This window comes from Silurus aristotelis (assembly GCF_946808225.1).
Source record: "Silurus aristotelis genome assembly, chromosome: 3".
Classification (NCBI taxonomy): Eukaryota; Metazoa; Chordata; class Actinopteri; order Siluriformes; family Siluridae; genus Silurus; species Silurus aristotelis.
In genome coordinates, this window is record NC_139576.1 from 10,292,267 (window position 1) to 10,307,820 (window position 15,554).

Below are 15,554 nucleotides of genomic sequence, written 5' to 3' on the forward strand. Positions count from 1 at the left end.
ATAGATGCATGTAAAACTAAAAGTATTTTTATATCCTCGCCTGTTTCTACATGCGTAAGAACATGTTTTCAATGGAGACTACGAAGCACCTCTAAATCACAATGAATTACAACATGTAACAGATTATGTAAATGTAAACCTACATGTTAAAGTTAATATGCATCTGTGGCCTGTCTATCTATAGGGAAGTTTTATAATATTGGGGATGAGACTGGATATGGAGAGGATCATTGTCAGTTTGTTGATTCCTTCCTGGATGGACGGACTGGGGGCTTGCTGCCGCCACACCAGTTACCACTCAAACAAGGTACAGTAATTTGTGCAGACATTCTCTCACATACTTGAACCAGAACCTAACTAGTAATGTGAGAAATTTATTTTAGAATTGGCTGCATTTGTCTTTTTCCAGTGCACAAATGTTTAATTGGTATCTTTTTCAGGTTTTTTCCGGGCCATGCGCCAGGAGCCCGTGAGGTTTGGAAAGATTGGGGGTAGCACCCAGATCAACTATGTCGCCTGGTATGAGTGTGGAGTCCCCATTCCTGGGTCATGGTAGGAATGCTGAAGCTTTCTGAGGATGTGCCCTGCTTAGAATGTATACTGTGTGATAGATGATGAAGCTGACAATGTATAAATATGTACAGAAAGGAAAAAAAAGGAAAGGAAACAAGTTCTATTGTGTATTATTCGCAGTATCTAATGGCACATATTAAATGCTTCATACTATTTATATGCAGAACAAATTTATCAGACATGTAGAGAAATAGCAGAGTTTATGACAGTACGGGGTAGCAGGCTCCCTGAATGTTTAAAACATGTAAATTATTTATCAAGATGCCTGGGATAACATACGCAGTAGTTTCCTGGCAAATTGGCAAAAGTAGTCACATATGCAAAAAAGGTGGGAATTGGTCATAATAAGCATCGATGTAATTAATAAACATAAAACACCTGAGATAGGATATTTCATGCATTGGGTCTAATACACATGCACGTTACCAGAATCAACATTGAAAATGGTTTTGCGTTGTCCTCTTTTGCAAGTTTTGCAAAATAGGTGCAGCACATTTGGCAAATATACACAGGTCAGCAATAACATTAAAACCACTGACTGGTGCAAAGGATCTTATCTTAGTCAACTTTTTTAATCATCTGGCAACTTTCGACTTGTGAAATATATTAGACAGCGTGTGACCAGTCGGGACTCAAAGCTGATTTGTTGGAAGCATGAAAATTGGAATGGCTAGACGACTGGGTCGGAGCATCTCCAAAATGACAAGTCTGGTGGGGTGTTGCCAGTATGTAGTGGTTTCGGTCTATGATAAGTGATCCAAAACCAAGGAACAACCAGGGAGTGTCTTAAGCTTATTGATGTGTGGGGACTGGAGGCTAAAGCGTCTGGTCCAATCCCATGGAGTACTTACTGCTGCAAAAATTGCTGGAACAGTTAATGCTGGGTATGATAGAAGAGTTTCAGTACACACAGTGCATCACAGTTTGCTGTGTATCAGGCTGTGTAGCTTCAGATCGTTTAAAATACCGATGCTGGAACCTGCCAGCACTAAAAGCACCTACATTTGGCACAGGAGCATCCGAACTGGACTTGGAAGGAATAGAAGGTGGCCTCAGGTGTAGTGTGATGCCATTTGGGCAATCTTGTTGCTGGGAAAACTTGGGTTCTAGCATTCAATGTGTACACTGATCTGACATAACATTATAACCACCTGCCTAATATTGTGTTGGTCCTCTTTTGCTGCCAAAACAGTTCTGACCTGTCGAGCATTAACAGCATTAACTTCTTCAGCTATTTGAGCTACAGGAGCTCGTCTGTTAGATTCCACACGGTCCATCCTTCGCTCCTAACATGCATCAATGTGCCTCGGCCGCCTATGACCCTGTCGCCGGTTCACCACTGTTCCTTCCTTGGAGCACTTTTGATAGATACTGACCACTGCAGACCAGGAACATCCCACAAGAGCTGCAGTTTTGGAGATGCTCCGACCCAGTCGTCTAGACATCACAATTTGTTAAACTCGCTCAAATTCTTACGCTTGACCATTTTTCCTGCTGCTAAAACATCAACTTTGGGCAAAGCAAATGTCCACTTGCTGACTATGTCCTACACATTAACAGGTGCCATGAAGAGATGATCTGTGTTATTCATTTCACCAGTCATAATGTTATAATGTCAATGTTATTTCTGATCGATGTGTATGTGAATACGCTAAATTAAACCCTCATGCTTATTTAGTCTCGCAGCTTTTAAACTTATTATAAGATGTTACCATGAAGATAAACGTTGATATGTTGAATGTTGATCAGCTGTTGGGAGATTGGGTCAGGTGTATTGCAATATTAACACTATTTAAAAAGGTGCTTTGGACACGAATGATTTTTAGCGAATGCTAGAAAATGTATCACTTTTATTGTTTCTATGTGTTTCTATGTGAAGAAGCAAAAAAAAGAAATAAATATTTTTTTCTCTGTTTCTTTACACCAGTTGTATACATACCAGAGTAGGTCCTCGCAAAAATTGTTGGCACCCATTTATGAGAAAATCTACGAAATGAGGTGGAAAACGTGTGGAACATACCAATTTCATCCATCCATCCATCCATCAGACACTTAATCAAAACGTTTGTTATTTAGTTTTAAAGTCTTTATTCACCTCCAGAAAACAAATGTTACAGTTTATACAGAATGACTTGGGCCACTGAAAATGAGAAAATAGCCAGTCAGGTAATTAATAAAAACCAGGAAAGAGGGAATGACGAAAAGGAAAGAATGAATGGGGGGAGAGAATTTAACAAGGTACTTTCCTTCAGTTATGATTATATCTAGTGTTTCAACAGAAAGCTGACTCATGATTTAACACACGATAACACCAACGAGTAGACAAGTGTTAAAATAAAACGCTCACGCCAAAACACACCAAAACACACATGCACAGGTTGTTCTCACTCCAACAACACACAGAGCTCTCAACTCCTACATCAATTGGTCTCATCTGTGCCACCACACGCAAATTCAATTCTTCTACATTCTCTCTCTCTCTCTCTCTCACACACACACACACACACACACACACACACACACACACACACAAAACATCAAACTCAGGGCGTTGGGGTTTGATCTGTTCTACTCTAGTGCTTCAGCTGTTTTTTTTTTTTTTTTTTTTACCGGTAGCCAGGGCCAGGCTGGGTGTAGCCCTGGCCGTAAGGGGGGCGGTTGCGAGCATAAGGATTGGAGCCCCCTGGTGGTGGGGTCACACCTGGGGGCGGGGTGTATGCAGGACGAGACTGATACCCTGGGGCCGGTTGGGAATTGGGTGGCAGGCTGTAGTTGGCTGGCTGCTGGGAGGCCTGGGAAGTGTAGGTCTGAGGAGGAAACTGAGGCGGTGCGTACTGGCCTGTACCTTGGGGCTGGGGAGGGGGCGGAGCCTGTGACTGGCCACTAAATCCAGGGGCGGAGCCAGGAGCAGCAGCCTGAGATGTAGGGGTGGGGTAATTCTGGAACTGTTGCTGAGGTGGAGGGGGTTGAGGACCACCAGGCTGAGTAGTGTAGCCTGCTGAAGGTGAGAAACAGACAAAAAAAAAAAAAGTGGAAAGATTTTAATGAGCAATAAATTAAATAAAGAATTTGTTGTCCAAAGAGCCAAATTCTCTACTAGTCTACACATTCCTTGCAGTGGGCTGTAATATATCAGTGTAGAGGTGAGGAAATTTACCTGTGTACTGCATGCCATACTGCTGCTGAGGAGCGGCTGGCTGCTGAGGAGGATATCCACCTGGAGCTTGATACTGCTGATACATCTGACCTGAGAAACGGACAAACGCATCAGAATCTCGCACACTGATCAGGCCAACATGAGCGTTCAAAAAGCATTAAAGGATTCAAAGATCGCTGATAAGCGATCATTACACTGTTTTTACTTCAAACTAAAGTTGGGGCTTGGAATATCACAAAAATATACAAATCAATCTCAGAAGATTAACTGGTCCACAAAAAACACTGCGAAAAAACAACATGTCCAGCAGCAAGTTGTTCTGTTGTTCTGACCAGATGCTCAACACACAGGAAAGAAAAAGACGGGGAAAATAAAAGCTATCCAAACAAACATGTCCTGTTAGGCAGAACTGGACACACATCAAAAAGGACACACAAATCCACCCACACACGAGGAACTGAACGTATGCAATATAACAGTTTTTAATGATAAGTCATTGAGGGTTCATGGTGTGTTTGTGTACAGCACTAAGTAACAAAAGAGAAAAAATGTGTGTGTGTTCCAAAATATGGCAGATCACTGGACTGATATTAAAAAAAAAAAAAGGAGAAAAAAAAAGCACAGAAAAGCATCAAAGGTCCAAGAGTTATGACACTGTGAAACCATGAGCAACACAACAGTTTCCTCACTTGGATTAAGCAGCCATGGGAGCCCCTGTGGAAACCAAGCAGAACCAAATCCAACATGACGGAGGGAAAACATGACACTCCTCACCAGCGTAGCTCAGTTGACCAGTTTTGGTTGTTTTTTTCCCCCTATCTGATTTCCTGCAACCCCTCTCTCTTGAAAACTAAAAGAATGAGAGTAACAGTCTGATTCTATTTACACCCGGGGATTTCCAAAGGCGCTTCTGCAAAGTTTCTGACCTCGGTTTTGTTCACAGACACGCTTTTGTGGGTGCATACACTTTTGCAGGTGTGACATTACGCAGCCAAACATCGGGATATCACTAACTAAAATATACAAGAGTCTTTCCAGATTTCCTCTCTGCCCTTTTCCCTCAGATTCCTTCCTGAGCATTTTCCACACTTGTCTGAATGCTCAGGTCTGTACCCAGCTTGAATTGGGACTTGTACCTAAAACAGACACATTCCTTCCAAACGGTGGAGGAGTTTCATAAAGGAAACCTTTGTGGAAAGGTTTTTGCCTTTGTAGAAACAAGACACATTGTTTATTGTCTGATTAATGTTTATTTAAAAAAATGTATTTGCTTAATTATCGCTTATATATTTATTGCTTGCCGCTGATCAGCAGTCCAGAGAAAGACTTTAATCTTAAAACTGTTTACAAAAACCATATTAAAAAATTATTTTTAGGAAAAGAAAACAAACCATTCTAGTATGTGAGTGTGTGTGTGTTTTACCATCAATTCCTGTAGCAGGATTCTGCTGTACCCCTGAGTAAGGTGGGGCACCCTGAGCCGTGCCAGCAGGAGGATGTGCAGCAGAAGAGGATGAATTAATACTGTCAGGAGTGCCAGAGCGCTCTTCCACTGCAGCTACAACTGGAGCTGTGAGAGAGAGAGAGAGAGAGAGAGAGAGAGAGAGAGAGAGAGAGAGAGAGAGAGAGAGAGAGAGAGAGAGAGAGAGAGAGAGAGAGAGAGAGAGAGAGAGAGAGAGAGAGAGAGAGAGAGAGAGAGAGAGAGAGAGAGAGAGAGAGAGAGAGAGAGAGAGAGAGAGAGAGAGAGAGAGACGAAGAAGTACTGTATAGTGATACCATAAAGTGCGTATATGAACAGAAAATAATGACTATTCAAAATAGATCAAAATGGCTGAAGATTGAAACATCTCTTGTATGTGTGGCTGAATCTCACATGGTGTCTAAACTATGTAGATGCATGTAGGGCAGGGGTTCACCGGGCTGCGGACTGGTACCGGGTCAGTGTACCATTCTATTGACTTTCGCAGTATGCAGGTTGTTTTATTTATTTACAAAAATACATAAATAATAATAATAATAAAAAAAAAAAAAAAGAAAAGAAAAGCCTGTGCTAATTTTGAGTCCATGGCTAATATTGTCTTGTGTGAAACTGTGGCTCTCTGATGTAGGACACTAAATATTGATTATTTTATACTTCTGTAGAACTACATAGAGTTAATTGAAATTTAAACTTTGAACAGAAAATTACAGATCTGACTTGATCATGGGAAAGAAAACAAAAAGATCAAAGGGTAAGCCAACAACAATAAAATAACGTAAGTGAACTGGGCATCTAAGCCACTTGTCCTTAATACAATGATGTAAAATCCAAAGTACAAATAATAGTTTTGTACCACAGAGGACCATTCAGTTCCATTACAATCTACTCCAGAGGAGAACTATAAAAAAATAAAATAAAAAAAAAAACCCATACCAGGACCAGGCTCTTCAGACAGGCCAAAGGCTGAGATGACATTCTTGCTGACTTCTTCTTGGTTCTTCAGGGGGTCAAAGGCAGACATGCTGGCAGCGCTGACCGGCGGAGCCTGCCTCATTGCTCCATCTACAGCTTCCACACATTCTAGAAGACAAACACAAGGCCATAAAAAAATGAAGTATTATGTAACACCTTTGATTAGTTTGTACTAATATGCATTAATAGAAAACTATAACCCCCACACATATGAGAGTGAATTTTATTTCACAACAAGGCATTAGAGTACACAGTTTACTCAAAGCAACTTAATGCACTAAAAATAAAAGCACCATGACAGACTATTGGCCAAACCCTCTCACTCCCTCAGCTTCTTGTAAAAGGTCTGGATAGCTTCATGGCGTGAGCTAATTTGTTATTCAGTGGCTATAATGACGCGCATGTCCCAAAAGGCTCCAGTCTTAAAGGAAATTAACACTTTGAACAAAATGTTATCCAAACATTTACATTTAATTAATTTGAATTATTTTCCAGACCGATTTCCAAACGAGAAAAGAAATGAAACTGAAACCGTTCTCATGGCTGGTTAGGGAGGCTGTTAACACAAGTTAAGAAAAAAACCCTAATCTTTGTGTTCTTAAAGAAATGTAGAGGACGTATTGTGAATAAGTGCACATTTGACTAAAATGTATACCGAATCATTTCGGCAGGTTTCAAAATCATTAGCTAGGATGCAATATGGTCTTTATAAAGGAACTATTACAGATGAAGCTTCTTGCGTAAATATGTTCTCTAGTTGTGTTTTGAGAGACAGATTTCCCAGCTTGTGTGTGACATGGGTGTGTATGAAAGACTCATTTATTGTGGTATACCAGTCTCAGGGTTGTTACTCTCCAGTGCAGGCTCTGAGGGAGGCTCCAGGCTGTCCAGCAGGCTGTTGATTCTGTTCCTCAGCTGGATCAGCTCCTTGCGCAGGTGCTTGACCTGAGACGATTCCAGCGGCCGCGGCTGCCCGTTCACTGTAAAAACACTCATTTTCCTCAGTGGGAAAGGTGCATATGTGGAGCACAACGGAAAAAAACAACAACAAAAAAAAAAAACAAGACTACCCTGTTTTGCAATTTGCAAATGAGCACGAGGCTCCTTGACACACCCACTCAGTGCAGTCCCGGTCTCTTACTCACACGTTTGGTACACATTCATGCACGTGAGGTTGAAAAGCCACAGGCCAGCAGTCAAGCGCTACAAGCTTGGCCTGCACAATACACCTCTCCCCATATCTTCCTTCCCTCCCAATGTTCTCTGTCGCCTCAGTTTATGACCCCTCTGGCAGAAAGATTCAGGGTTGCAACCAAAAACCTCCGACAGGAAATCACATCATCTGGCTGAAAAGAATTGATCTTTGGACAATGGCTGCAAGAAAATGCCCACACACGTACATGCAGACCGTATGCAAGAGTGAACCAAGTCACACTTATGCAACTAGCTGTAACAAGTGGGTTTTTAAGCCAAGATGTCATTACCATCCGAATGGAGCCTAAACACTTTCCGATTTGTACCTCTGCACAATGAGTGCTATGGCTCCCCCTGGTGGACATTTACATTTTAGAGTAAAACGAAGCACTGCTGCAGTTCTGTCTTTGATTAAATGCACTGCCATGGATACACTCTTTTTTCACCAGACTGCATCCAAACATCCATGATTTTAAATGGAGCTCAGTATGGAAAAGTGAATGACCCATGCATGAATTAACAGCAGCCCTGACAGTAATCCCAACTGTAATTCAACTCACAGGTCCAGTCTAATAAGCTGGTCCTAATACGGTCTTGTTTCTGCAACAGCAGCTCATTCAGGCAGACTACACACTGATCCAGCTTTACACCACCCCATTGTTGATTATTTTCCTATAACAGCATGTTCTGCTACTTATATAATCTAAGGTTACAGGTTTAATGTAGGATTCAGTCGCACAATACAGCGTGTGAAAGAACTTGCAATGCAAACGAAGTAATAACCGCCACCATTCACTTGCCTTAATCATATATGTTCTGGTCCCTATTTTGCTTTCTGAACACATCAGTGTTCTCATTTTTTTTTTATCATTATATCTCTTGATTAGCAATCCTGCAGCTGGGCAGTGTCGTACTGAATTGTGTTAAAGACGATTGTATAGGAAAAGCTCTCAAAAATCACTTGACTAGATCTGCCAAGCGAAAACATTTTGTTCACAAACATTAAATAATTAATTCAGGAAGCAATGACTGACTAGAAAATATATTCTAACTAATGAATTCTTATCAACTCTAAGATGGCCATGGCGAATATTGAGCTACGTTACTGAATAATAACGTGTAAGCATTCACTTGTTAATGCTGGCCATAATATATAATAAATACACTCACTGAACAATTTCTCACACATGCAATTATCCAAGAGCCAACTGTGGCACCGGATACGAGCCAGCAGGTTCGGGTTATGATCACATAGACCATCAGAATGGGTGTGGTGGGCGTTGTCATGCCCTTTATTGTTGGTGCTAGAGGAGCTGCTCTGGGTATTGCTGATCTGAGATTTTCACACAGAAAACGTCTTTAGAGTTCGCTCAGAATGGCGCAATTAAAAAACAAAAACGATCCGGATTCTACTAAAGTATTATTGCTATCCACATGCATTCTTTATGGCCACAAGCCACCATCTTCTAAAGTCTAATTCCATCATGACAAAGAAAATGCAGCTTGAAACTGGTTAATCAGTGGCCTTCCCGGTCTGAATTCAACTGGAGATTCGCAGTATTAAAGCAGACCTGGAAAACAAATCTACAGGAATTGCATAATGCGGTTATTCCAACAAAAATCATAAAGTTTTTTTTGCCACCAAAACTGTTTTGAAAGCACAACAAGACTCTACACAGTATTAATTGAGTGTCCTTCTGATTTTAATTTCTATGGTTTTGGTTAGTAATGATTTTCCCCCAGAGGTTTACAGCAGAAAGCCAAATCACCAAATGTTTCTATTCCATTCAGAAGTAATGGCAACAGAAAGCCTTTTTTTTTTTTTTTATCATCTAGCCACAAAAATTAAGTGTCTACTGGACCACTGACTGAAACTGGGTTCTGTGGTGAGAGAACACAAAAATAAAGCTTTCTGCTAACAAACAGTGAATATGATTTGGGTTCAAATAGTAAAACTAGTAATAAACTAATGTTGAACAGAGTGGAGAGAACCTGGGATGTTGCTGAAATGTTTTTTCCCTCCACCAAAAGGTCCAATGAACCTAGGATTCAAGGTTTATCATGGATGCCATTAAACACTTGGCGGATTCTTAGACAGAGGGTCATGGTTGAATATTTCAACAGAACAATGATCCAGAATTCATATATAGTTTAATGACCAAAGAATTAAGTTTTTGACATCACAAGCACTTCTCGCTGAAAACCGGTGATCTGGAGACATTCTGCATTTAGGAGTGGCCTTAGATTTATTGCTGTTTGTTCTTAAAACTCATAAAACATTATAGGGGAGACGTGGCTACTTTGGCTATTAAGTGCAGAGCAAAATAAGAATGAAAGAAAATCCAATTCAAAGTCTGCATATTTTTGCATTTTAAATGGTTAATTAAGCAAAAATTGATTTTTTTTTTTTCACCAAATTACCCAAAAACCAAGCATGCCAATATTTCAGGAGCTGACTGCTGTCTTTATTTGTTCTCCGAGTCAGCAGTAAAACCCCAAATGGGTTCTCTGAAGTCACGTTAACAAGTGTTTCACGTCAAAATAATTGCTTAGTTCGAAATATTATTGAAATGATCAGGATAAGTATAATGGAGCCCTTTTTGTTGTTAGAATCCTAACAAAAATGCACATCCACAACGTTTCGTTATGAAGATCAGTGGATTTCTCGACAAATTCATTCATTCGTACTCGTGCCTCCAGTTGCGTTCTCTTAAAACAAAATACAAAGCCAACGCTTTCAAGAAGGGATTAATGTCGGGTCATTTATTCCTCACAGCTGGAGAGGGATTATCTGTTTATACAACAGCACTGCTGTTTTAAGCCCTTAAAACTCAATACAACATGTGGTCCCATGGTCTATATATATATATATATATATATATATATATATATATATATATATATATATATATATATATATATATATATATATATATATATAAATATATATATATAAAACTGGGATCAGAAATGTGACTGCAGTTCAGTTGTATTTATTGTCGTCGGTTCTATTTTTAAAACTTGAGCAGTTTAGGAAAGGTATATGTACGACTACGCAGGTATAAGTCGAGTCATAAAAACCAAAGCTCACAGACCATAACTTACCGAACAGAGTGAGCTTTAATATTCTGCTGCACTGGATGGCAAAGGACAAATCAGAGCTGTCAAAGATGGTGATATGGTCATCATCTGCAACAGAAACAAAAATCATGAACCACAGAGGATAAACTCATATGACTACTTTTCCATATCTGTTGAGGAATAATGATCAGAATCACTCCAACGGTATTGCCGCAGAACTCTTGCCATGTAAAATGCACTAGTGAATGTATTAGATTAAGTTAAGTATTATGTTCAGACTACGTGTGCATGAACACCTTCATCCTTGTATTTGATGGTGACTTCGTCGCTGCTCTGGAGCTGGCCGCGGAAAACGCGCTGCATCATGAGCAGGAGCTCATCGTAGGTGATGTCTTCATTGTGGATGGGGATGCGGCGGATATCGTCACCCAGCTGAGCCTTGATGATCAGCTTCCCACTCAGGTCCAGCTGCCCATTCATACTGCTAAAACACACAAGACAAATGAAGTTTTACGGAGCATATACATTTTTAAATTTGAGTCGTAACTCACCCTGAACTGACTGTTTAAAAATAAAAAATAAAAAGATAAGTATTAATTTATTGCTAGAGATAATTGGAGACACATTGTAATTTTATAGCAATAAAATCTCACTTGCCAAAACAATGGAAAAAATGGGTAAAAAGTGCTGAATCAAACCTTTCTTCAATCCCACATTTGCATGTGTAAGAACAGAAGACATCTGTTTGGCCTTTTTTTGTCTTAAGAAAACCCCTGTTTTTCCCCTCACACACAACAAAAATACAGAAAACAGCTGGTGGAAATATTTGAATATTTACGCTCTCCGTTTTTACAATCCGGGGTTTTCACGCATCATAAATATATGTAATTAAAAGTTCAATTTGGGCCTGACTTCTTGATTTAACTTAAGTTTAAAGAACATGTGAAATAATATGTTTTGCAAAAGTCTATTTAGATTTTTTTTTTTTTATCATTTTACATGTTGTTAAACCTGCTGGTCCACTGGGTAACTATGATTTAAACTATGAAAAGAAAAAGAAAGAAAAAAAAAATAAAAAATCTCAGACAGAAAATCTTTTTCCCCCCAGCGCTGTAATGTATTAAACTCCCTTTAGTTCATACATTTACACATACAAGAGAATGTGCGTGCGAACGTTAGTGACTACGGTCAATTAAGTTGTCAAAAGTCTAACAGACTGTTCAAGAGATCTACATTTGTCTGTACACACCGTGTAAGTTTCTTCTTTGTATACTCCTTTATACACTGTGTGTATATATATATATTCCCTTGTTATCCTTCATCTATAATGTATGGAAGTTCTAATAGGCAATGCATTATATAATTTGTTCTCCTGATCACGACATAACAAAAGTTGTTTTCTCACGATCTAGACATAACATTGTTTCCTGGTAATCAGTACTTTCTCTGTGTATTTGACATTAGAGCCCGCTCGAGTCCACGTGTTATCCATGACGCAGCATCTAGAACATTCCTCGTGATCTGTACTTCGTTTTTGCTGCGTATTCGGCATAAGAGCATGTTCGAGAGGCAGCATCACGGATAATAACGCTGCCGTTATAACACGCAGAAAAATGAAGTACTGATTGCGAGGAAACAATGTTGTGTCAAGATCATTAAAAATTAAAAGATGTGATAACTAGAAAACTAAAAAGAATTATGAAATGTACGGCCTCTTAAGACTTCCGTAGTAATGTAAATTGCTTTTAGTATACTTTTTACTCTCTCTGACACTGTAATCTGTGAATTTCCCTCTGGGGTGAATAAACTGATAGATCGATTAATCAGTCATTCTTTGTAAAAGAACGACTTCACAATTTCAAAGGTCTTCGAAGGGTTAATCCTGCACCTCCCGAGCCTGTTCCTCTCTGATGGCCATGGCAAGCCGCCTGGTGACCCTAATTGAATGGAATCGGATACGCAGAAGAGTCCGGTGAAATAAAAGACAGGAAAGCAAACCCTTTAATTAGGAGCCTGGTAATCTGAGTCAAGTCTGTCCCTGGCTTCAGGAGCACTACAGAGTGAGCACTAACAGTAATGCCACAGAGGAGTCTAAGGGTCAGAGCAGGAGGAATGATTTGGCTTCTCAGGAGAGACTTTGGCCGCTTGCACCAACTCTGATGTAGGAAATGAAACCTGTAGGTGGTGATTACAGTGATAGGAGTGACAGAAATACATAAATGAACAGTAGAAATTTGGGATCCCCCCCACTACTGTTTGTGTAACACAATAAATTCCCTCACTGGATCAATAAAGTATGTTTAAGTCTAAATTAATAAACAGCCAAACAAAGATCAGGGTCCTGTTTAGAAAACATGTCATGGACTCAGGGACCAGGATCCTATTAGGATTCTGAACACAGGGTCTGGATATAGAAAAAAACTCTTCTTTAACCTATGATCACCTACAACAATCCACTCCAACACCATTTCCAAGTTGGTGTTGACTTTCTGACAGTGACATGGGCGAGGCTCGGTCGCGCTTCCATTACAGCTACTCATTATCTATAAGTAACAAAAAGACCTTTGATACAATCAAAAACCTTATAGAAACCTTCCTAAAAGGTCCCCCAACACAGTTTCCAGCTGTATTTACAGTTAATTCGGGTAAATAGATAATAATGCGTGTTCGGAATCGGACGGCACACCGTCACGCCATTTTCGCTGCGTTGCTGGCAGGACATTTTCTCTCTGACAAATAGCGAGCCACTCTTCAGCAACGACTTGTTTCCCATTTACACCCGTATTTCGGTCATTTCGAGCCGGCCGGCCAATCAGCGCTTTAGATTAAGGAACGCACGCGCGGCTCCCAACCATTTACGACACAGGAGAACTCTTGGAAAACAGGTGTGGAAAGAATTACAGCCCACCAGCTGTCACGGAAACTTCCTGCCACAAAGAGACTCCTCAGCTCATCTCTGCCGGCGTCGACGAAAAAACAAAAAGGGATCTCAATAGTGTTTTCTAAGAACATGAACACGAAGCTTTTTCAAGCAATAAACAACAAATCGTGAATAATAAAACACTTACAATTTGCCCCAAACGGCTTTATTTTTTGTTTGCCCCACTTTCCAGAGGCTAAACTGATGCTAACACTTAGCTAGGAAGACTCAGCGGTTCCAAGTAGCGCAGCCCGTGTTTTAAACACGTGACATGCTAAAGATTCACGTGTGACTGCGGACACAATCGTACACTTTTCTACATTATAATAGCAGTGTTGTACCTGGAGTTTTTGCTGTTGATCCCGCAGCGGTAAACAGTGTTTTGGTAGAACCAGTCTCCACTGGACTAGCTCCGAGTAGCACTACACATCCGGAAGTGACTCGACCTGTACGTGGCATACACAGCCGCACATGCGCAGTGGACTCGATCACCCTGATGAGCATGATTGGATTATCATACTCTTACAGAATTGACTGATTAGACACACGACTGCGGGACCACACCAAGCACCTTTGTGCATGATCAAACACCTTAAAAAAAGAGAAAGGAAAAAAAGAAGTGCTGTGTGTTCCTTGTCTCTGAATTGATATCCGTAGAAAGTGTCTTTCAAATGGAAAGCTAGTAGAGGGAACATAATTGGATTTTAAAGACACTAATGTACATACTTAGCTAAATATAGATGATAATGTGGAATTACCGGACCCTTGAATCAGACATAGATGCGACAACATTTTTACTCGGAACATTAATCGTTTACCTGAAGTATCGTATCCAGACGCGTGTAAAGCCTTATCGTTGTCTGAAAACCTACAATGACTTTTTAGTTATCGGAAAGGTCCGAAAACAATTTGGCATTGCACTTAAAAATGTTTAGATTGTGTTTGGTGAGGGTTAAAGCGTCACAAGCCTATAAAGCGTCACAAGCCTATAAGTATGTGGTCTGTTTGTTTCGTTGCTATGGTAACCGAGGAGGTTATTAGTGCCCATTGCACTTGAATGTCTAGGTAAGTCTGTATGTTTATTCTTATAAATCGCTTGTGGCAAAAGCAAAAGAAAAGGCATATGAGGAGTTGTAGCTCAGTGGTTAAGGTGCTGGGTTACTGATCGAAAGGTCGGGGGTTCAAGCCCCGGTATCGCCAAGCTGCCACTGTTGGGCCCTTAAACAAGGCCCTTAACCCTGCTCCAGGGGCACCGTATCATGGTTGACCCTGCACTCTGACCCCCAGCTTCTGAGCACCCAGGGATATGCAAAGAACAAATTTCACTGTGCTGTAATGTATATGTGACAAATAAAAACTGTATGAGAAGTTAGACACTAAGGAAGAAGAAAATGATTTGTACCGATTGGCCAGGTAGAGATACTGAGCTGGGAAGGATGTGCTGCAAGTTAAAGCAATGAAGGATGGAGATGGAAATGTGTTGACTAGTGAGGCGAGTGTGTTGAGAAGATGGAGGGAGTATTTTGAGCAGCTGATGAATTAGGAAAATGAGAGAGAAGGTAGAATGGTGTAAAGATGGTGAAGCAGGAAGTAAATAGGATTAGTAAGGAGGAAGTGAGAGCAGTGATTAAGAGGATGAAGAGTGGAAAGTCGGTAGGACCCGATGACATACCAGTAGAATCATGGAGATGTTTAGGAGAGATGGCAGTGAAGTTTTTAACCAGGTTGTTTAACAGGATATTGGAAGCTAAGAGGATGCCTGAGGAATGGAGAAGGAGTGTGCTGGTACTGATCTTTAAGCATAAGGGAGATGTACAGACCTGCAGTAACTACAGGGGAATTAAGTTGACAGTCACACCATGAAGTTATGGGAAAGAGTAGTGGAAGCCAGACTGAGAGAAGAGGTGACCATCTGTGAGCAACAGTATGGTTTCATGCCGAGGAAGAGCACCACAGATGCCTTATTTGCTTTAAGTATGTTGATGGAGAAGTAAAGAGAAGGCCAGAAGGAGTTGCATTGTGTGTTTGTGGATTTAGAGAAAGCGTATGACAGGGTGCCGTGAGAGGAGTTGTGGTATTGTATGAGGAAGTCAGGTGTGGCAGAGAACTATGTGAGGGTGGTGCAGGACATGTATGAGGACAGTGTGACAGCAGTGAAGTGTGCAGTAAGAATGACA

At 40.5% G+C, this 15,554-nt stretch overlaps 2 protein-coding genes and 1 long non-coding RNA gene across 8 annotated transcripts in view; 2 read left to right on the forward strand and 1 right to left on the reverse strand.

Moving 5' to 3' along the window:
- The window catches only part of abi3bpa (ABI family, member 3 (NESH) binding protein a), a 47,844-nt gene extending 44,749 nt beyond the window's left edge, over positions 1 to 3,095 (forward strand). For both annotated transcript variants that reach the window (XM_083536924.1, XM_083536925.1), the window contains 2 exons: positions 185 to 307; positions 441 to 3,095. In XM_083536924.1, the coding sequence (XP_083393050.1) occupies positions 185 to 307; positions 441 to 556 (239 nt within the window). In that variant the 3' untranslated portion in view covers positions 557 to 3,095. The remainder of the gene's footprint in view (positions 1 to 184; positions 308 to 440) is intronic.
- Positions 2,638 to 13,878, reverse strand: tfg (trafficking from ER to golgi regulator). Of its 5 annotated transcripts, none has more exons than XM_083537116.1 (8): positions 13,719 to 13,878; positions 10,754 to 10,941; positions 10,482 to 10,565; positions 7,016 to 7,162; positions 6,144 to 6,290; positions 5,154 to 5,300; positions 3,731 to 3,820; positions 2,638 to 3,568 (listed from the first exon to the last, which is right to left on the reverse strand). In XM_083537116.1, exons 2-8 carry the CDS (start codon positions 10,935 to 10,937, stop codon positions 3,180 to 3,182), a joined length of 1,188 nt encoding a protein of 395 aa, XP_083393242.1. In that variant the 5' UTR covers positions 10,938 to 10,941; positions 13,719 to 13,878; the 3' UTR covers positions 2,638 to 3,179. The 5 variants fall into 5 exon arrangements, with proteins under 5 accessions (XP_083393242.1, XP_083393239.1, XP_083393243.1 ...); XM_083537113.1 differs by having other exon boundaries at positions 2,638 to 3,571; XM_083537117.1 differs by having other exon boundaries at positions 10,754 to 10,938; positions 13,719 to 13,876.
- On the forward strand, positions 7,183 to 8,959 carry LOC310723788. The gene is made up of 2 exons (XR_014532769.1): positions 7,183 to 8,698; positions 8,795 to 8,959. It is a non-coding gene; the product is annotated as an uncharacterized lncRNA (long non-coding RNA).
- Positions 13,879 to 15,554: the final 1,676 nt, after the last annotated feature.

Excerpts from the sequence above, each read along its gene's own strand:
- tfg (XM_083537113.1), bottom strand. The coding sequence starts at position 10,937 with ATGAATGGGCAGCTGGACCTGAGTGGGAAGCTGATCATCAAGGCTCAG. Across the intron at positions 5,301-6,143 it reads GTCTGAAGAGCCTGGTCCTG|CTCCAGTTGTAGCTGCAGTG; the intron begins GTATGGGTTTTT and ends TCTCTCTCACAG. Across the intron at positions 3,572-3,730 it reads GTATGGCATGCAGTACACAG|CAGGCTACACTACTCAGCCT; the intron begins GTAAATTTCCTC and ends TCTCACCTTCAG.